This window comes from Chinchilla lanigera, unplaced genomic scaffold (assembly GCF_000276665.1).
Source record: "Chinchilla lanigera isolate Chin_1 unplaced genomic scaffold, ChiLan1.0 scaffold00006, whole genome shotgun sequence".
Classification (NCBI taxonomy): Eukaryota; Metazoa; Chordata; class Mammalia; order Rodentia; family Chinchillidae; genus Chinchilla; species Chinchilla lanigera.
The window spans coordinates 10,947,836-10,970,841 of record NW_004955407.1 but is presented as its reverse complement, the minus strand read 5'-3'; the positions used below and the strand labels follow the sequence as shown (position 1 = coordinate 10,970,841).

At 36.6% G+C, this 23,006-nt stretch overlaps 1 protein-coding gene and 1 pseudogene across 1 annotated transcript in view; one reads left to right on the top strand and one right to left on the bottom strand.

Moving 5' to 3' along the window:
- The first annotated feature begins 4,981 nt into the window (after positions 1 to 4,981).
- Positions 4,982 to 6,098, top strand: LOC102028718 (annotated as a pseudogene).
- Positions 6,099 to 11,605: 5,507 nt separating this feature from the next.
- Gbe1 (glucan (1,4-alpha-), branching enzyme 1) overlaps positions 11,606 to 23,006 on the bottom strand; it is a 267,155-nt gene continuing 255,754 nt past the window's right edge. Inside the window, exons 15-16 of the mRNA XM_005375541.2 lie at positions 21,157 to 21,274; positions 11,606 to 12,362 (exon numbers count right to left, since the gene is read on the bottom strand). Coding sequence (XP_005375598.1) covers positions 12,306 to 12,362; positions 21,157 to 21,274 — 175 coding nt within the window. The 3' untranslated portion in view covers positions 11,606 to 12,305. The remainder of the gene's footprint in view (positions 12,363 to 21,156; positions 21,275 to 23,006) is intronic.

Below are 23,006 nucleotides of genomic sequence, written 5' to 3'. Positions count from 1 at the left end.
TGAAAGCAAAGATGTGTTTACACTACTGAGGAAAGAGGCATAGGACCCTCGAGGTGACTGATAAACATTCACATAGTTCTGCTGATTCTGCTCTGGCCTGAGGCTGTCACCTCTCTGGAGTAGCAAATGAAGTAGGTTTTATAACTAGTTGTCCAGTCTGCAACCTCTGTCCCTTTTGAAGTACATTTCCGATTATCTGGAAGCACAGTTAGGATATAGCCATAACATAATGGAGGAAATTGGCAGTGTTGTACAGATTGGGGTCAAGTCCTGATTCAGAGTGGACAAAAGTCCCTTTTGAGTCAAATTTTCCCCCAAAATACAATAAAAAATGTTTTTGTGTAGACTGCCAGATTTCTAATGTTGTTAACTTTGGAATAGTTTTTCAAAGAAGCTCTATGTAGATTAATAAATAGATACAAGTAGAGTTGTTCTGAACAAGGTTCTCAGTGCGGAGGACCCTGCTGGGATTAGCCTCCTGGAACTCTGCTCCATACACCGCCATCAAGCAATTCTTACAATATATTTTGAAAACCACTGCCTCAGCAGATTTTAAGGTCCATTCAGCACTAAATATTGTTTTTCTCTTACTTTTTAAATAATAAATGGTGGTTCTACAGTTTATAAGAAACACAATCCATTCTTTAGAAACTGAAGACTATAATCTGGTTATAACATCATTCCACCCTATTCCTTTCTCTTTGTTTATAGACTCTGTGTTTTAGCAACTATGGATCACAAGTTCATGTTGGATGAATTAAGGTGTATTTAGAGCCCATTCAAGATAAGTTCCTACTTCAAATGTATTAGTTTGTTTGCTTTCTGTTTGTCTATGGTCCTGTTCACCTATTTACATGAATATTGGGTATTCAAGGTCTACTTGATTTATTCATAAATTGGGATCATTTAGTTTCACTGATAAGTGAATCACATAGGATTAGATTGATTGAACATAACAAAAAACTGTAAATATATTAGTAAATATAAAAGAACTTATTTTTCTTTTATACAAAATAAATCCAAAGCAAAGGCTTTATATTCAAGATTAGTTTAAAATTGTCAGAACTCTAACATTTTATTTTTCTCAGCTTCCATTTACCATGTAAAGTTGTCTCATAGCTAAGGGTAATGTAAGTATCTAGGCATTTAATCTCATTCAAGACAGCTTAGAGGAAGATAGATGTTATTTTATCAATAAATGCCCCCAGTTTTCTGTTATTTCTCTTAAGGAGTTATCCTGGAAGTTCTACCAAACTTCCTTCCTTGCTTAGAATTTATCCACATGGCTGTAAACATGTCCTGGACATCCAAATAACAGTCCATCATTGTGGGAAATAGAGGAATGGGCATTGAATATGTCATTTGTAGGCTGTCACAGCAACAAATCTTTGTACTTCTCTGCAACTACAGTCAGCCAGTGTTTTTTTTTGTTTGTTTGTTTGCTTAACCACTGGTTGAAAAAAACAAAACAAAAAATCAACCAGTGGTTAAGCTATGGAATTCTATACTTCTTTCTCTTATAAAATTCCTAGCACTTTGCAAGGATCTTCATACATACAGAAATAATGATGAGTGACTAACAATACTACTTTGAACCGACATTTGCCCTGCCATCCAGACTGTTGAGTACCACATTAAACTAACATCAATATTATAAGAAAAAATAGGGCTAACTGTTCAAGGGAGAGGGAATAATTTTTCTTTGGGAATGCTCCCTCAAATAAAACAGAACTAAAATTGAATACTTCTAACTTCATTTCTTTGACTAACTTCAATGTTTATATGTGTAAGTCTCTTAGTTTTAAAAATTGAGTATACCTCAATTTTTATATTACATTTAAATTTCTAATATATAATAAATCTTTAATGATATAGATGTATAAAGGAAGTTTGATAAAGCACATGCATGCATTTATTGGTCTTGCCATGTTTAGCAAAGTCATCAGTTTTTCAAATATTTTATGAGTTACAATGAGATTTAACATCCTGTTTTCACAACATTGGACAAAAAAATAATGAAACGTCAAAGGAAGCCCCTGTACTTCTCACTAATTCTAAGCGGTTCCACAGCAAACAGTCATAAAATATGGAAATACACAGCCAACAATGCCATCACTGCAGCCAAAGCCATATTTTAAAGATCAATCTCTCTCTGCCTCTCTCCATCATCTATTTATTGCTTTGGTCCATAAATGATTTACATAGTTTATAAACATGCATATAGTACAATAGTTGATATAAAATGAAAATTTAAATATATAGGTAACAGTAATAGTGCACATGAAAGGTAGGCTAAGGAAAATCAGATCAAACCAGCAGTTAGATAACTAAATAAACTGTATATCATGATATTATACTATCTTCCTGGAAGTGAGCCACTAAGGTCATTCTTAGGTTTCTTATATTTCAAGTAAACTCATTCCATGTAGAGGTCCAATCTAACACCTATCAGGAGAATTGTATACCTGGGGAAATAAAATTGTCCACTGATGGTTTATGGTTGGTTTTATCATGAGATCACCATATTCCTAGAAATGGTGACTCCTAGAAAAAATGACAGTGAAGCTAAAGACACACACATACACATGAGTTTGAAAAGTTTTCAGTCATGGAAGCATAGAAAGAAAGAAAGAAAGAAAAAGAAAGAAAGAAAGAGAGAAAGAAGGAAGAAAAAGAAAGAAAGAAAGAAAGAAAGAAAGAAAGAAAGAAAGAAAGAGAGAGAGAGAAAGAAGGAAGAAAAAGAAAGAAAGAAAGAAAGAAAAAAAGAAAGAAAGAAAAGAAAGAGAGATAATGTGTCTTTAAGTTCATACATACCAAGTTTAATAAAATAGTGTTTTCTCAAGGTGTTAAGGAGTTATCATTGTTCCCGTGAGCAAGGACTGAAATAAACAATGTTGTAAAAATTTGGGAAATACTGAGTCAAACAACAGCTTCCTCATGATTGGAATTCTCAGTGTCTAATACTTAATTTGCATGGTGAGTCAGTAAAAGGGAATGAAGCACGCAAGATTCCCTGAGCCACCTGACAAGGCTCACGGGATGCTATGCTTTTATTGTACTTTTCCTTATCTGAAGTTAGGGTTGGGACACTGTGAGTGAGTTGACAGGGTGGCACAGAAAGGATAGTGGGAAGTAGACAAACCACTGTCATGCAGACTTTTTGCTTGTGATTCTTTAGTTTCCTTCTTTTTCCTTTATGATTTTGGAAGCCACATACTTCAGATAACCCAACAACAAGATGGAGAATGATCCCTCTTCTACAGTGAAATGTGATATGAATCAAAATGCACTTTTGTCCAGTCATGAAGCTTGGATTTGCTTCTAAGTTCAGCCTAGTTTCTCCCAGCTAAGCATCATAATCATGGTTGCTAATTTTTAAGAACATCCAATATAATTATGGAGTTTCAAAGCTAAAGCTAATTTCATTGTAAATTCATTGTAAACTGATTGTAAATACATTGTACATTTCATTGTAGATTCACATTTCACATATTCACATTTATCTTATCTAAAAAAATATCTCGTACGTGCTTTGGTTAAAATTTGAATCCAAATGTGATTTTATTTGGTTATTTCTCTTATATATGTTTTAGCACACTGACATCTCTTTCCACAGTCTATTTTCATACCTTTTATTTGCTGGAAAAGCAAGTAACTTCATTACAAAGAATTTTATGTTGTTAATTGACTCATAACATCTCACCTTACAAACTTAAAGAGGTGAAACTTTAAGATCTATAAGGGGTCATCAAAATATATGGTGTATGGAGAAATTTTTAAAACCACTACAGCAAAGGACACATTGTCATGTACCTTGAAACTATTGTCTCTAGCTTCAAACACATTTATCCCTTCATTCTTGCTACTTTCCGAGGGAGTCCTGGAAGTCCACTTTCATAAGTCTCATTAGTTGTTATGGCTAACAAGTGCCAGCTAATGGAAAGGCAAGTTTAAAACATTAGTTTGTCCTCTTCCACCTTTTATATGTGATCTGGCACTGACAGACTTCGGTTTATTGCCCAAAGTTAAAATAACCATGAAAGATAAACATTTTAAATTTATTCAGGACACTGAGGTAGCGACAATACACTCACCAAACTGGACTTCCAGAGCTCTTCAGAATGTGGGAAGAATGATGCATAAGCATATTCAAAGTGAGGAGAGTATTTGAGGTGAATTAATAGGAATGTGTCCTTTACTGTAATTTTAAAAAATTTAAACATTTATATTTTGATCACAGCTTATACTCTCCCTTCCAATGTCCAAGTCTACAGTGCATTGTTATTAGCTATACTCACCATGCTGTGTAGGTTTTCTAGAGCTTACTCATCCTGTCTAACCCAAACTTTGTGCCCTTTGATCAATACTCCACCCCAAAGGGACCCCAGCTCCTAGACATTATCAACTACTGTCTGCTCCTAAGTGTGTCCTTTTTAGATCATGAAGGATTTGTCCTTCTATACCTGCTTTATAATTTTCCCCTCAAAATGAGGAATGAAGAATTTAAATAAAGGAATTTAGACATGAGCGACATGCTCAGACAGTTTTTACAAACGATGACTAAAGTAGAAACAATAATTTTCAGTTCTCGCACTGACAGAGTCAATAAAGACAATGACAGTGACGAGCTGCTGATGAGCCATATCACGAAATACAGCCATGGTAAGGCAAGATAACCAAGGACAAGGCTCTTTATATATATTTTGAGTTCCTCATGTAAGAAAAACCATGAGGTACTTTAAGCTTATGTGTCTGATTTATTTCAATTAACATAGTCTCAAGGTGCAACCATGTACCTATGAATGCCTCAAATTTATCATTCTTTATGGCAGAGCAGTGCTTCATTGTGTAGAAATACCACATCTGCTTTAGTCAGTCATCTGTTGATAGCCACACTGACCATTTCCAAGATGTAACAGAGAAATGAAGCAGTTTTGATAAAATGCAGTGCTCCAGCATGCGTGACGGGATATTTTCAGTCATGGCTTCCGAACTTCACAAGACGGTTTCTGTGGCAAGGTTTGAATAGCACAAGAATCTGTTCTTACATTATAGGAACACACACCATTTCGCACTGGAGTTACTGGAAGGTGAAGGACTGCAGTGCTTGGAGAAATGCTGTATGAAAAGCAGTTGTCCGACAACCTTGCCAGAAAACCTTGCTCAGAAGCTTCCAAGCCTCAGGGAACTAAACCTTCACTCAAGCAACACAGTCATAGTTCTGGAAGCTACCGGACCCTTGTGAAACTCCAGTGTCTGGATCTCAGCATCAGTGTCTTAGAAATCGTTTGCCCAGAAATCAGTCATCTGAGAGCTTTACGTCATCTTGGATTAGGTAACAACCAACTGTAATTCCTACCTCCAAAGGCTGGAGATTTGAAGGAGCTGCAGACAGTGGGCATTTCCACGAATCGTTTGCTAACTTTACCTGAGAGGCCTCGCCGGTAACTTTCGCTGCAGTACCTGTGGACCTGCAGTCTGTGCAGTACTGTGGACCGCAATCGGCTATGGCATGTGCCGCACCACCTCTGCCAGCTGCGCAGCCTCATTGAGCTCTCCGTGGCTGGGAACTGTCTCGCATTTCTGCTTCTTGGTCTAGGTGGACCTCAAGAACTACAGTATTTGGATGTGGATAACAACATTCACCGAAAAGGCTGGCGTCTTACCTGTACAATAAACTCACTGGGTGCAGTACTGTGGGGCCCCCATCCAGGTGCGGAGGTGAAGCTGCTCTCCTTTTATTGAGGCAGCTGACCATCTTCCTCTCAGCTGAGATGAAGGCTGTAGGGACAGAGCACGACTATGTGCTGCCTCTGCAAAAGCTGGCCCTGCGGAGTCTCTATCACACGTCACCACTTCCTCAAAGATTTGCACTTCCTGTCTCCCATCTCATTACCCAGAAGTCTCCTGGAGCTGCTCACTGTCCCCTGGGACACTGTCACCCTTGTAGTGAGCCCATGTTTACCACCATGTATCCCAAGCTTTTCCGCTTGAGAGAGATGTCAGTGGCAGCGCTGCACCAGGGGAGGACGACGGTTGGTTTTGCAGCTTACTGCTGTTCCGCCCAGCGCCTGCAGACTTCTGACCTACTGAGCTGACAAACACTCACGAGCCTCAGGAGTGCTGCCAGGCTGACACTGCGGCCATCTGCCGGCATGTCAGGCCCTGTGTGCAGCAGGCAGGAGAGTCCTGCAGGCTGGAATGGGCACTTCCATCGTGTCCAGTGCAACATGGGAGTACCACAAGTCTCTGGAAGTGTGTGTTCAGGTGTCAAAGCCAAAATGCCTCTACCCTTCCTCAATTCAGAATACATCCTCCCCACATATTAAATATTTGGCTATTATAAATTGTGGTACTATAAACATGGGCATACATGCATCAGTGTAATACAGTGACTTCAGAGAACAACCAGAAGGGGAATAGTTGGGGTAAATGGAATTTGTAGCTTTAGTTTCTGAGGAATCTCTGTATTGATTTCCAAAATGGTTGTACTACTCAACATTCCCACCAACAATGTAGAAGAGCTCCTTTCTCTAATAGCCTCACCAGCATTTCATATCTAATTTCTGGATAAAGCCACTCTCTCTGAAGTAAAATAGTGCCTAAGTGTTGTTTAAATTTGCATTTCTCTAGTGGTCAGTATTGTTGAAAAATTGTTCATGTACTTATCGGCCATTTGTACCTCTTATTCTAAGAAGTATTTATTCATTGTGGCTGTACATTTTTTGATTGGGTCTTTTATTTTGGAGGGAATAGTTTTTGAGCTCTTTGTATATTATAGTTGTTATTCCTCTAGGCAAGGACTTTCTGAGCTGATGGCAAAAGATATAACACTGAAAATCAACAAATGGGATTATAGCAAGTTAAAAAGCTTCTGCACATCAAAGGAAACAAGTGGTGAGACAACCTAGAGAGTGGGGAGAGACTTTTTGGCAGCAACTCCTTGGAAAGCCAAGTTTTGATCCTTTATCTAGAGATCCCTGATGACCTTTTGTGGAAACAGCATGAAAGACGGCAAAGTACAGTTAGAATGTGCCCACTCCTAGACTCAAAAGAGAATAGTAATCATCATTTTGCAGAGTTTGCATGTCATTCAGACTAAAAAGTCTATAAAGTACCCAACAGCAGGCACAGTAATAAGAAAGCTTTCAATACATGGTAGCCAATACCTTATGTCTTTAAAAATATATGTTTAGAAAAGATTTATATATTCTACTGATTTTTCTAAATTGAAAAGTCCCACTGAGGGATGCCCACTTTTCTCAAAGAACGGAGTGCGTGCATGTGTGCGTAGGATCCCTAACTCATACCATCAGCTTTAACCACTAATTCATGATGTGACTAAGGGCATTCATGCAGCCACATTACATGTGGTGCTTTCATCATTTGTACTGCTTGAGTCAATGAAACTGAGACCACAAGCTCAGTTAAAAGAATCCCGGGATATAAATAAGAAAGTAAAAAGGTAACTGCATTTCTCCCATCCCTCTTTCTAGAGGAAAAATAAAACAGGAGAGTCTTGAAAATGTGTGAATCATACACTGTATTTCATTGTATGGATTAGGACATTTCTTTTAGTCCATATAAAATTTAGATTTCATGTTTATAACAAAACCAGGTAAATACATGAGTAGAAGCAAAGCAAAGATCAATATATTTATTCATGCCTGATGAACACTAGAATCTGTGAACTTGTGTATATTCAGCTGATCTACAAATTATATATGTACATGTGCATTCACATATTCATACATAAATTATAAAAACACGTATTTGTTTTCCCACACATTTGCAGCTTTCTGTATTAATTTGCATATGTTTTTATAAATAATTTGAAACTTATTTTGTCATTTAATTTATATCCTTTGTGGCAAAGTAATTTGTTGTGATACCTTTTGGGGGAGGTGCTCATTTACTGCTTTGCATTATGTTACTGTAACTACCAAATGCTTGTCAACAGTTCAGATCAACAGTTGGTATTTCTTCTCCCTTCAAGAAATTGATATTTAGTTGTGCAGATGTTTATTTAATGAAGATGTACGTTTCTGATGAGAGCAGGCTTTTGAGTCAAAGTGTGATGCACTATACTATCTCTAAGGGAGAGTCCTCTCCCAGAACTCCAAGCCTCTGCTGTCATCTATTCCTTGTGCCAGTGCTCTCTTCCAGGCTGTGGGCAAAGGGAAAGAAGGAAAGGAATGGAGATCCTCACCATTTAGTTGCCTTGCCTCACTGGAGGGCCTCTGTTGCTGTTTCACTTAGTACTTAGTACTTAGTTTACTCTGCCTTTTGTTTATTACAAAGGGGTTGTGAACTGACATTCACAAGTCTGCGTTACACAGCGTGAAGTATTACAACAGCTGAAAACGCTAAGGGGGCATGACATTGGCCATGGGGGAAAGAAATTCCCCAGGACATCCTTGTATACTAGAGACAATGATAACATATGCAAATAAAAGCAGCAGAGGACTGCAAATCTGCCTCATCTGTACTGGTTGAGGAAATGCAAAAGTCCTGCAAAAAGCAGACCACACCTCATTTGAGAGTGCAGATAACTTAGTGCAGAAGTCCTGAGAGACAGACAGGTAGTGGTGACAGTTGCATCCCTGATAACAAACTTGGAAGATGCCCATAATCACTGACTCGCTATCCACATGTCTAGCAATCCGTTAACTAACGACATGTATAAAATCAACGGCAGGGGCTCATCCTTTCACTTTAACTGTCTTGCAACCTGGATAGGAGCAAATAGCCACTGCATGCTTACAACAGCGAGGTGCTGGGAGTAAACAGCTGTACCTTGAATGCAGATTGTCTAGCCACTGCACCACACTTCTTAGTTAAAACGGCCCACAGTCCACATACAACGGCCAAACACCTCTGATCCAACAGAAATTACAGGAGAACCATTAAGTCGTAAGTAAGCTTCCAAATGACATGCTCTTTAGCATAAGCATATCTAGTACCAAATAATCTTTCATGTACACAAACACTACTTCCTCAGCACAGCTTTTGCCAAGAGTCAAATCCAGATGTAAAGTTTAAAATTACAGAGACAAAAACACTTACAGCTACTGTATCTTAATTCTTCACAATACCAATTAAGAATTCTTGCCGGAAAGTATGAATGTTTCTCTGCAATTTTCGACAAATCGTCATTAATAGGATAATAGAGCAGAGAAATTAGTAGGGAGTTCATTTGATTCTTTTCCCCCTAAAGGCTGGCTTTAGTGAGAGAATTTATCTACATTTCTATTCCAACACATTGTGAATGATAAATGAACTCCCCTGAATAAAGGACATGACATTGCTCTGCCTCAGATTTCTATTTTCTTCCATCAGAATATTTCACCTAACGAAGTTCACAGCTCAGTGTTCACCCCCTTATAAGGGAGAGATAAATGAACTCCACCACTCTAAAGAACCCAAGTTCAGCGCATGACTGAAAACAGGCAAAAAGCAATAGACTGAGAGACACAAGGCAGGCTGGGATGCCGCTTCACCATTTAGGTTTCCATCAGGTACCTCTGCTCCCACCGCTTCTACACAGGAAGAGCAGTAGCAAAGCTGTTTTCCGATGCTTTCTCTGCCAAAGACCACGGCTGCAGGACCAGAGACAGTGAAAAGATATCTGCCCTAACGCTGAAAGCTGAACTTGAGAGGAAAACACATTACCCTTCATTGCTTTCCCTCGATCTTTCTGCACAGTCTTGTGTATTATTTGAAGAATAGGCTCCTTACTCAGGCAAGCTCCTGGATGGTCTCGCACAGCAATGGCTTATGGCCCTGACAGGAGACAAATGTTGAACTGTTAGTGCTGGGGTGGAGGGTGCTTCTGTCAGAGGAAGAAAGAATACTAGCATTCTTTATAGTTCCTGCAAGAAAAGTCAGTTTACTGTCACTGGTTACTTTTTGAAGGTGAGGAACATGGTGGCTAAATTCCTCATTTTATGTTAGAAATGAATACATCAGCTAAGAATAAGGCAAAGGGAGAAATATCAAATTTTCAGAAGAGAAAATATGCAAGGCACTGACCCTCAGAATTCAAGTGGTATAAAGTCAGAAACACTGTAGGAAAAAAATATTGATGATTTGATTTTTGGCTACTACAAACTACTACTTCTTAGCAGGATAATATCAAACTAAAATACTGACCATTATCAGTGTTGGAGTAAATCTCAGTTTGGATAATAAGTGATAATTAGCACTTGTTTGCTAATATTAGAAAATGATTCAAAAAATCTGTAGTCTTCTGTGTTTTTAGGATATATAAATTAAACCAGCAAAAACACTCTTAAGAAGTCAACAAAGATAGGCTACTCTCATTTCTGATGCTAGTAATAAGCACAGCAGAGGAAAAAAATTGTTATGTGTCACTGATATAAAGCAAAAGTTCTACCATGAAATATACTAGAACACTAGAATGTTCTATAAAACTTCCCATACCATGGGAGAGAAGAAACCCTGCGTTTCATTGTGGACTCTTAGCATTTCATTTATTATTATAATTCTTCCCTAGCAACACAGATGCACTGCTCTTCTGGGCGTGCTTGTGTGTGGGGCATCTGAGAAGGGCAGATAACTTAGGTTACATTGGTAAGGTCTAATTTACACTTGGAAATCTAAAGATCTCAGCCAAATCAATCTATGTAGTGAAAATATAGCTGTCATTACTCTGGTCTTTTAACACTGCCAGAAAGGTCAAAATGACAAGAAAATGGATTCTGGATGCTAATTTCTTGTCATTTAAAAATATCCTTCCTAGAGAAATACTATATCTCTTCATACACCACAAATGCAATGGTAAGTAATTCCGAACTATAACACAGCATCATGGCTACGTGTGTCACAATCAAAAGCAGGTAGACAATACAGATCACAGCAGCGCTAGGATACTAATGTGTCCCTGTAAAGGAGAAAGTACCGTGGTGACTTCAGTGATACTTCCACATTCATACCATTGCGGGCTAATATTGTCAGGTCTTTCAGGAAGTTAAATTACCATTTTATTTGGAATTTTAAGTAAGTGGTACCTTCCAGGCCTAAATACTATAGGACTTACTCAAAACAGTTTAAGGATGATGGTTAATATCTCACCAATCAGTGAGTTTTTAAATAACTATTCATTATTAATCACAAAAAAACCAGGTTGAAACCAACCAGCCAAACAAACAAAACCACCAAGAAGCCAGTATTGATATTAGGGGGAAAATGTCATCTTTAAAATAATATTGCAAGTATCTTCTCCCTTATAAATACATCATAATTTCTCAGACATGAGTGAGTTGAATACCAGTGAAAACCTCTGGCTCTCTATTTAATAATTGAAGGGCAGTTTCATGAAAAAGTACCCCAATGAATTCAAATAGTTAATTAAGATTCTGAAAGTGCTCAGATGTACTGCTGAACAGGAGCTTAGATACAAGAATTGATTAATACGATTTTTAAGATAAGATGTTTCCCAAAACATGAGAAATAATTTTCTTCCTAGCACATCATACACATGTAAACATATGTAGAGAAGTTATCAGAAATGAGAATAGACACGTGAAATTCATTCTGAAACAATCTCTATAATAGGACAGCAAAAAAAAAAAACAGTGGCAAAGGCAATTCTGCAATTTTTTTAATTGATTGAAAGCAAAAGACATTTTGATGTTACAGTTACTATGCCAAGTCTTCAGAAAACTGATATATTGCCATCTACCAAAATAGTATGTGAACAGATCATAAGATAAACACTTAATGCAAAATGAAACATAGATAAATTCATAGACATAGACTTTATATTACGTTTGATACAATTCTAAATTTTATATTATTTCTACTATATATTTATTACAGTATTTCCAAACACAATTAAATGAAACCCAGAGAAACAAATTTGGTATCTCATGATTTAGACAAATAGATACAAATACGGCCATCAACTACCCGTCCTAAAAAATGCTGCATACATTCAACAGAAATAATTGTATATGACACATAATTCAAAATTGAAATTAAAAGGGTTAAATGATTACCCAGGAAAGTAAAATGTTTTAAAGACATATATTATACTTTATTTGAAAATACTAGCTTCTCAGATGGCTTGGCAAAACAGATCTCTAAATTTTAAACATATCACTCTCTACTTCTTAAAGAAAAGCTTGATATAGTTGCACATGACAGTGTTGAATTTCAGCCTGACATTATGGCTAGGCACCTGTATTTTGAAAAGCCTGCACACTGTAAACTCTGTGACAGCACAAACCAGCAAGGGAACACGTATGCACATGTAGCCGTAGCGGCGCTGAAACCAGATCTCTTCAGTTTGGCAGATCCACATTCTGAAGGATGAGGGCCACGCGGTTTGGAATGTACACCTAGGTCAACACAGTCATGTCAGTGCAATCGACAGAAATAGTGAACATGCTGTCATTATGTCAAACAACCCAGACACGACACAGACTCATATTTGACTAATGGTACAGTTACTTCCACAATTCCACCAGCCCTTCAAAGCCTCAACGCACTTCCGGCAGGGATGTAGGAGCACTTTCAAGCAATCGCCACAAGAGGGCTCCATACTATGTACAAAAAATGTGCATCATACAGGAGTGACATAAATGGCGCTCACTGCATGACGTGGGGAGTGAAGGAAGGCTGCTTTAGAGTTCACACTGTTACTCTACTTGCATGGATAAAAGTATCATACAAAGCTTGGCTTTGCCTCGGGACACTGATAATACCACCACTTGTTTCTTTCCATTTTAAGAACAAAAATTGAAGTATAAGAGATTCTGATTGGATTTGGGGGCCCTCTTTAATTTAACCCCACCAAAAAGCTTGTGTTTCCATGTGAAACAGAATAAACATCTTTCCCACGCCCTGCACAGCTCTGACTCAGCTCCCCCTTGCCTACGTCCGACCTCCAGCTCATCCACAGCACACTCCCATCTTCTCCCTTCATCACTGGGCCCCGGTTACTGGGGCTGTACTGTTCCTCAGCTGTCTCAAACTCTCCCTTTCTGAATCTTTATCTACAATGTGATTTCTGCTCCAAACACTCTTTGCTTTCTTTGCTTCTGTGTATCTTGGTCCATTTGAGTCATTTTTAGGAAAACTGATGCACCTTTTGACCAAAATGCTAAGTGAAATAAATCAGACACAGTTTAAATATTGCATGATATGAGATATAAGGTTCCTCTTATATGAGAACCCTAAAGTATGCATAATGTGAAAGGAAAATAAAAGGTAGATACAGTAACAGGAAAATAGAAGGAAGGGCTTTTCAAAGTAGGTAGGAGAGCAAAGGACAGAGGGGGAGAGGAAGTAAAAGCATTAAGACTGGGTCCATATGTGAGCCAACTACCAAGATGAATGTACGCATTGTACATGTGTACTGCACACATGTGCTAATAAAACCCCAGTTCCTTTGGAAGCTTTCCCTGACAGTCCCAGATTCAACAGGCTTCCCCTTTTTTTTGATCATAGCATCTGCTTTGTCCTTCCTGTAGACAACAACATCCACAAGGGCAAAGGCCACATGTCTCAATTTCTCACCCTCAGCCAGTGTTGTTGGACAAAGTAGGTGCCAGGGATGTCTAAAACTATGTATAATGAATAAAGCAATAAGGGGGGGGATCAATGTGTACACATTTCAAAGCTATCCTCTGATGTTTTTACCTCTGAAACAGTTTTTATAAAATTTAGGTGATGTGAACTTGAAAGCTTATCTACGTGTTATTCTATGCATAACATACTGAACTGTCAACAAAGTTACCAGCAAGAATAATAGTGCAGATTACTGTCATCACTGTGACAATCTCTCTCCATTTCTGACTTTATTAATATTTTACCAAATTAGTCACTTTATCTTTAAGCAAAAGCTTGACTGATGGTTAAAATAGAGAGGTTTTTAAAATAGCTTAGAACAGAATGAAAGATGCAAAGCAGGCATAGTTTTAGGAAAAAGATAAAACAGCTGATTTTATTTCCATGTTTATATAACAGTGAATGACACTTGTATGTCCAAAGCATCTTAACTTTACAAATGAACAAAATGCTTTCCTTTCGGGTATTTGTAAGAAATGGGTATGTGTGTTTCTTTCTTCTTTTCTTTTTTTCTTTTCTTTTCTTTTTTCTGTTCTTTTCTTTCTTTCTTTCTTTCTTTCTTTCTTTCTTTCTTTCTTTCTTTCTTTCTTTCTTTTGTTCCCTTCCTTCCTACCTTCCTTTGTTTTTTCCTTCTTTCCTTCCTTCCCTTTTTCTCTCTCTCTCTATATTATTAATACATATATATTTATATATTATATATATATCAGATACACTAATAAGGTGGTTTTTTTGAACATCAAAACTTAAAGGTAGTTTTAAAATGGTAGCATTTTAAGAAATTTATGGAACGTAAAATGTAGACAACAGTTTTTCTAGCCTTCAAGGAAATGTAATAGTGCCTTGGAAAATCATATTCATTTGAGAAAATAATGCACAGATGTTAACAATCACGGTGTAGGTCAGTGACTTACAGTCTGGTTTGCAATCCAGTATCTCCAAAAACATAAATATCACATCCTCATATCCATTAAAAGAAACCAGATATTTCAGTCCCACAATCTGTTTCCCTGCAATTTGCACATTGTATTTAATGCCTTACAATTTTGAGACAGGGGTCTCCTTAAGTCACCCAGGCAGGGGTTGAATTTGAGATCATTTTTGTTTGTTTGCTTTTTGGAGTCAGGGTCTCCCTATGCAGTTCAGGCTGGCCTTGAGCTCACTCTGCAGCCCAGGCTGGCGTTGAACTTGTAGTGATCCTCCTGTCTCAGCCTCCCGAGTGCTGGGATTATAGGTGTTCACTACCACATCCAGCTTTAATGCCTTACAGCTTTTAAATCACATAAGAATTTAATTCCTAATGCAATCTATTCTGTGTAGTGTTTTCTCTGAAAGAAGGTCAGAGGGTATGAGACTGTTTCAACAAAAGGAAGCTGCAAGTATCCACAAAAAATACAGGAATATTAACAATATAGGCAGGCAGATGCCGGCCAAAGGCTGGCATATTTCCACAATCAAGCTACAGACAAAAGCAACAGAGAGCAAAGCAAAGCTGCAGAAAGAAACCAACAGTCTGATCCATCTCATTCCTTCTCAAAGTTATCAAAATGGGCCCAAATTAACCGTAATCTACCCTTAACAAAGAACTGGCTTCCAAAGGGATTCTCATATACTCATGCAAGGGGTTAGTCTATGTAGTTAGGCTTAAAGATCACAGTTATTGGGGTTTAATTAATTAGTGAAATAGCAGGTTCTAATCAGAATCATTCTTTTTTTGCCATAATTTAAAACTGAAAAGCAATCTACATTCTCACACCAGAAACTTTACAAAAATTGCAGTTAAGTTAAGTATGTTTGTCTGGTAAGACACTGTCCCATTATACTGGAATAAGGACTCTGATAAATCTAGTTTCCTGTTAAATTTGCAATGCAACACATTAATCAGATGTAAGCCAAATAACACCAGGTCCCCTTCCATGTGTATATAGTGATATATCAGGAAAAACCCCATCAATCCCCTATTTGGATCCTATACAGTCATGATATCTACTCTGGCCCCTAACCTTATAATAATTGCATGACTGGAAAATAATCATAAATATATATACTGTACTGATAATTTATAAGCAGTCTTAATCTCTTTGGAACTTCTGATATTTTAGATAGCCTACATTTAACAGTAAAAAAAAAAAAAAAAAGAAAAAGGAGGCCAGTAGAAGTTCAAGTTTGCAATATATATGACAAATTTTCTTTTTGGCATTTAATGGTTAAGAAATGCTTCAAGTAGAGCTGGGGATACAGTTCCTGCCTGGCAAGTGCAAGGTCCTGAGTTTGATTCCTGGCACACACACACAAAAGAAAATGCTCCAAAAACTCTAAATGATGATGCTGGCTGATTTTACATATGGAGTTTTATAATGTCAATTCTACTCACATTTAGAGACCTTTAATACTATCTGCTAAAAAACTTTCAGTTGATTATTGTATTATATCATTCACAGGGACAGTGTGTAATTATACTTCTCACTGCAGTGTTAATTACCAGAACGTGTTTATGTTGCTTTAAGGTCTTTGTGGTATAAGCAACATGAAAGAATTTCCCCAAGCAAGTGATTTTCCCTATCTCTGACTATGGGATTTTTAGTGTTGTTCTTTATTACTATATTTATTAGTATATAAACAATTTTCTTAGTAGTTAGGAAATGATTACCAGTTACACTAAAGAACTAACCAAAATCAGACCTAATCCTTATGAGAAGACAATTAGAAACATTTGGGGTCCCTAAAATTTAGTGGTGTTAGCTTTATACTCTTGTTTTATAATTTTAATTCAAAAGCTAGTAAGGATTCATTTACTAAGAAGAAAGAAATAAATATAACTAGATTAAGACATAAATACTTAAATATACTTAATTAGAACAATTTACAATTTCAATTTCTCACACATAGGAAGTTCCATTAGACATGCAGGTTACACATAATTTAGCATGCATGTTCCACACAATACATGCTGGTAAACATATCTACCTTGCACATTTATTAGCCTTGCTCTAAACATTTGGCAACAAGGATCACACTATACACATATGAAAAAATGTGGCTACGCTTTCCTTTTTTCTAGCTATGTTCATCACCAACTTGTTGGAGAGAGGTGGAACAGTGCAGTACAATCCAAGTTATCTACTGAGAGTCAAGTGAATGATAAACTATTCAGTTATTTTGACTATAATATCATAATTACTACAGTAATCATTAATATGCCTAAAAAGGTAACTGATCATGCAGTGATTTATTCTAATATGTCAACCATGTAAAGTGTTATCTTTCTCTAGGGTCATAATTGAGTTGTAAAAATTTTTTACAAAATTTTTGAAAACAGGTGTCAAACATTTGCACAGAGAAAATTTTTAAAGAAAAAGTCTTAATACTAAAAAAGCTAATTTTTAAATTTTCTTAGATGCTGTTAAATTTAGCAATAGCACATTCAGGCACAATATGGTAGGATTGAAATATTTTTCAATTGAAAGTATATCAGATCTTTTAAATCTATATACATTATGTAGAAAATTTTTACAACTTATTTTGAAAACTGAAAGTGACATACAAAGTAATTTTATTTTTCATATATATGCTGAGATAACAAAAATCTGCAGACAAAAGAAATTCATTATTTTGTATTAGGGGAAAGTGATGCTAATGATTATTTCTACGTAGAAACATGATTATTTCTACGTAGAAACATGTATCATCTCATATAATTTAGAAACATGAGAAAAATTGAAGAATTGAGAATTTTTCAATTAAAAAAATTAAACATTTCTGTAACTTGGTGAGAGCTAAAGACATGTCCAAACTGTTAAATGGTGTTTTCTAAACTTAAAACTAAAGGACTAAACAATATGCAGTATAAGAACTATTGTTGAACTCCTACCATCTTGTATGGTGAAGCTCTGCATCATTTCCAAGTTTTGTTTTTTGTTTTTTGTTTTTTTTTTTGATTACTTGTTACTGTCTTTGATTGTTTGATCAGTCTCACATTCTTACGTCTGGTGGACTGAGCAGCTTCGTTGATGATAACAGTGTGTAAAGTAGCAACCACTGTTGATTCTTATCATTTTGTTTTGAGGTCATGTATCGTTTCTGTTGTGTTGTTTTGATTTTGTCTTTATTGTCGTTTGGTTACTTTTTAAATTTTTAAAAATAAAAATAAAAACATACTTTTGTCAAGGTGCCACTGTAAAAAAAATCCCCTATTTAAACTAAAAGTCTACTTTTGAATCCCCCAATTTAGATGTGAATAAATATATCTATTTCTTATTGGCAGGGAGCTTAACGGGCAAAGTAACTAATGCTAAGTCTTTTGCTTTATTCATATTGTTATCATTGAAACCACATCAGTTGCTGTAAAGAAATCTCTTTCATTTAAGTTTAAATCATCTCTTGCCTCCCATTTGTGCCATGGAATATGAACCAGAGAAAGGAGGCCTTCCCACCCCATATGTACAAATTAACATACAAATTAACATTTAGGTTCCCGTATCAGGAACAAAAATAAAGAGAAATGTTTTCGCTAAAGTGAAGTTTCCAGTAACTATCAGTAAAGCAAAGTGCAGAAGTCCTGCCCTACCGCTCTGGCATTTGAGAGGCCCTCTAACTGCAGCAACAGTGCTTCAGTGGGTGTACATGTGCGGTTATTCCCCGGCTTCACGGTTTCACCTGAAGGAGCTGAGAGACAATGCTTGGGTTCCACCTGCTGATGCAGCAGGGACTGTTATTTTAACATTCCTTCGAGCTCTGTTTGTTGCTATCTTTGAAAACAGATTTGACACTCATTCAGCAGATCCTTTGGATTATTGAGCTTGCAAATTAAACTTCAGAAAACGCTGTGCACTCGTTATGATGGACAGAAATTTCATGCAAGAAGTAAAAGTTTTATTTGGTCCTCCCTCCCTTTATTCTAGGTGTGGGAGGTGGCTAGATTTCACGAGCAGAGATGTGAGTCCTGCAGCACTGTGGGTCATGTTGAAGAATCGGATTGGATTCAAACACACATGAATTCAATTTAATGAGTTTCATTATAATAAGGCATTCCTGTAATGGCTACTTGTTCATGTGATTTTTTTCCTCCCTTTGGCTCTTTGCAGGAAAACTCTTGCAAGAAGGAACCTGTTTTCTTGGATTTTCGCTATTTTACTGGTCCATTAGGGATCTCTTCTTCTAATATTAAAGCCAGTGAACATTTCATCAGCAGCTTAAAGACTGATTTAAATGAGCAATACCTGAAGCACCTGCAATCATGGAAAACAAGATGCTGCTTCTAGAAGACAAGGCTTATCTTATCTTCCTGGCTGAACTGGATCAGAATTCTATTACCAGCAGTGGTGAAGATCTTTTCTATTTCTCATGTGCTTGCAGTGCTGCATTCCTCTACGTGTTATTGAGACTTAGGAGATATTCCTCATATTACCTGCTAATTTCAAACTATACATTCCATGTTTGTGAGATCAATTCAGTTAGTGCTTAGAAAGTAATCTGATTGCTGCTGCCCCTGGTTAGTTGACTGTTTTAATTATGGCAGAATAGTTTTGCCACTGCAAAATCAGCGTTAAATCATGCTATTTTCTGTCCAACCACAAAATCTGTGAGCTTTTATCTAAGATTAAAATTTCCCCAACATTCAGAGAAGGTATTCTTAATCATGTATCCTCAAAGCATTGTGTCTAGCCTTATTTAAAATATCCAAACAATTATTAAATAGCCATGGCAATAATAATATTTAAATATACATGCAGTAACATTTTATAGTTTCCAAAAAGTTTGCCATACTTGTGAATTTACATTTTCTAGGAATCTTTGCTGTAGGGAGAGTGCTATGATTACTCTTCACTTATATATATGAGGAAAACTGAGGCACACAAATGATATATTACTCAAGTTTTCAAAGACAGTAAATGGCAGACAGGTAGTATATCCCATGTCTTTGCTATGACATTTTGTTAACTTTTCCCCATAACATCAGGATCCTGTCTGTCACCAAAATTTGTAGGGCTCCATGAATATTCAGGAGAGCTGGCTACATAAGAGTTTGGCTAAACCTTTAAAGTCCCTTTCAGTCTAGTTCAGCTGGTTAAGGTTCAGTTTTATTGCAAGTGGTTGCTGACCCTCCAGGATTCCTCTTTGTGAGCTGAACGTTTTTCCTAACCTCTTTTTACTCTAGAGTTTGCTTTAACCCTTTTTACTCTAGAGTGTGAAGGTAATTTTCTTATTCACTAAACTATTTTTTATTAATCTTGCATCTCAAAACTGAATGTTCTGATAACTATAACAATAATTCTTTGAAGAGTCAGACCACCTTTGAGATCTCTCTCTCTCTTTCAACAATATGTATGCACCTCTGTATATATCTAAAAGTATAAAAATGTCATCACGAACACATACCCATGTACCCATACACCCATGTGTAACACCGAATTCTCCTACAGTCACTACACTTTCCTAACAGCCTGTACCCAAATAACTTCATCTTTGAAATGTACCCATGCCATTTATTTGATGGTACATCAATTCTGTGTGTAACACAGCAACTGACCTAAGGAAGGGTTAGTGCCACTTTAAGAGTTGAAAAAATGGTAGGAAAACAAAAGATCCAGGAGCACCATATATATTCTTATAGTTAACTTGTATCTAAACTTCTCAAAAGTGAAATAATTTATCAAATTTATAGCTTTAACAGCTATGATAAATCCATATATTTGTTAGATAACTCCCTCTTGAGTAATGAATGTTAAGTTCGTCTTTATGTCAAGGGAAAAAAAAAGGAAATGCAGGTTCGGGATAAAGAAATAGATGGAGAGTGAAAGACAGACATATAACCAGCCAACAAAGGAAGAAAAGAGAAATAATGTAACACAGATGTGGATCTGAGTGTACTATAAGACCATAGATTAAAGGAAGAATTTCCCCAACATAAAACATTGCTGAATTCTGTATCTTTTAAAGAATTTAAATATAGTAGTGTAAGACAACATTCTACCATTTGTGTCAAAACCACGAAGTAAAAATTGGTTATATAATAAACAGCTTTCCTCACGAATATGTGGTAGCCAGAGGAATTTAAACCAAAAAGAAACTCAGCTTTCAATTTACTACATGAAAGGAAAGAAAACAGATACAATTTTTATTGATTCCCTTAAGGTGTTTTAAATTAAACTTCATTATATAGTCAATAATGTGGAAGACTTCTTAGTGTAAATTATTCCAAAGAAAGCAAGAACAGGAAGGCAGTAAATTATTGTAGGAAGAAGAGAAATATTCATAACTGAAAAAATTAAAACTTGCCTTCTTCTCATTTCCTGAGATAATTTCTGTATCTATTAATATTCAAATTTCCTTCCCCAACTGTCCTCAAATAACCTTTATCACTACCTTTCCAAATACCCAATCTGTTCCAGCACAATATGTTATACCTTGTTTTCAAATGCAGTGTCCTTTTCCTATCCCTCTTTTTTTTCTCATGCTGCCACTTGAAAAGATATTTCTTGAAACAAAAGCATGACTATAAAAATAAGGGATTAAAACAGAATTAAGATTAAAATAGAATGAAAGTATCTTAAGAGCCTCACTTACCAAAAGAGAATAATGACGCCCATTATGCGCAAAAGGCTCAGAAAAGAAATCCGTGTTGTGGTCCAGTCTCTGGTGTCCTCCATATTCTGCTGCATCTGAGTCCAGCGCAATTTTAAATGTATAGCTCTTAAGGAATTCACAACGGCTTAGCAGTTGAAGGAGACATTAAGTTCTGAGAGCGCAAATGAAAAGTGAATATTCTGCTGCTAAGTCATGGTTTGTGTTAGGCACTTGTTTCGTCTCCAATATTGTGGAGATTCTTATGTTTGAAAGACCCTTTACAGCCTATGCAGTCCACACACCCATGAGATCCTTATTATTCTTTATCATAGCTCATCAAGTGTCACTGAGCCTAGGACCGAGTATCCCTATTAATATCAAGTGTTCTTTTCTCTTAATTTAACCCATTCCACTAGTTAGGTTATTCTCTGTATGGAATAGAAAGTCAACTCCATGGGACTAATTCAACCTAAAAAAGCTATAAAGAATAAATTTAATATATAGTAACCTTTGAAATAGTAATAGCTCTACTAGTTCCATGTCCTTTAAATATATTATAAAATATAACTAAATGGGACCCCAGAACTTGTGATCACTCCTCATTTGTTAAGAGCTTTTACTCTTTCCCCATCTTTGAACTCATTTGTTTTCTTGATCCTGATGATCACAGTGAGGCACCCAGAAGCGAACAAAGTACCTGGGCAGGAGAGGGACCCACTTGTATTCCCCGCTCCTACCACAGATGTGGACAGCGCACTACACCTAATTATGTACAGCATGACCAGGTAAGCACACTTCGTGTCACAGGGCACGTGGCAAGCATAGGATCTGCTACAACTTAATATCTGAAGTTCTGTTTGTTGTGTAGTGCCAGGTATGAAGCCAACAGTATCAAGCCAACGGTCGCAAGCACGCCGCTACTGAGCTACATCCCCAACCTTAACACCTAAGGTTTCCCAGTAAGTGATTAATCCTGTTACTGACATTTACAACACAATACAGGAAGGTTACTCCTACACTGAGATTCATCATGTTCAAAATGGCTAGAAATTGTACTCGATGCAAAATTTATTTATTTCTTTAGCTACTGGGAATTGAAAGGATACTGCGTACACACTAGGCAAGGACTTTCATTAAGCTACATCCTCAGCCCTGGTACACAAATTTGTAATCTCAGAAATGATAATATATTTTCACTACATCAAAATTATCACAGCGGAACATATGAGTAATGAGCAATGAACCACCGTCTTCATCTTTAGGAAACTTGTCAGGGTTGGAGATCCAGATATATAAACCACAGGAATTTTAATGGAAGTAGTGGCTCTATTTCAACCAAGCTAGTTCAGCCTGACCTGGCTGACACTGAAGCTGATACTGATACTAGTGTGTTTAAAGAGGGGTACTGAAGGAGAGAGCGAAATGGAGAGATGCAAATGATTATCGGGGTAGTAAGCACATTCTAGTCACTCCATACAGTTAAGTGAGTTAAATGTGCTCACATTAATGGCAAAATATGGATGGTGAAAACGTTTGGAGGCAAAGTACATAAATAAAGCATTTTAGAATGAAAACAATCAGTACAATAAAAGTTTCCTTTCGTCCTTCCTTCTAGTTCATTGAGAAGTTGGTTTAATCTACAAATCAGAATAGTACAGTTTTGAGATGTTCTAGAATACATTTTTAAATTATTGAATAAAGCAACAATTAACAAATCATTGGCTAAAATATACATTTTTGATAGTAATGTCTAAAGAAGTCAAATATATCTTCAAAAGTGGCAGTTTTCAACCTGCCACTTAATCACTGAATACCAGTTACCAGGTTCTGCTATTGTAAGGGGTAGAGAA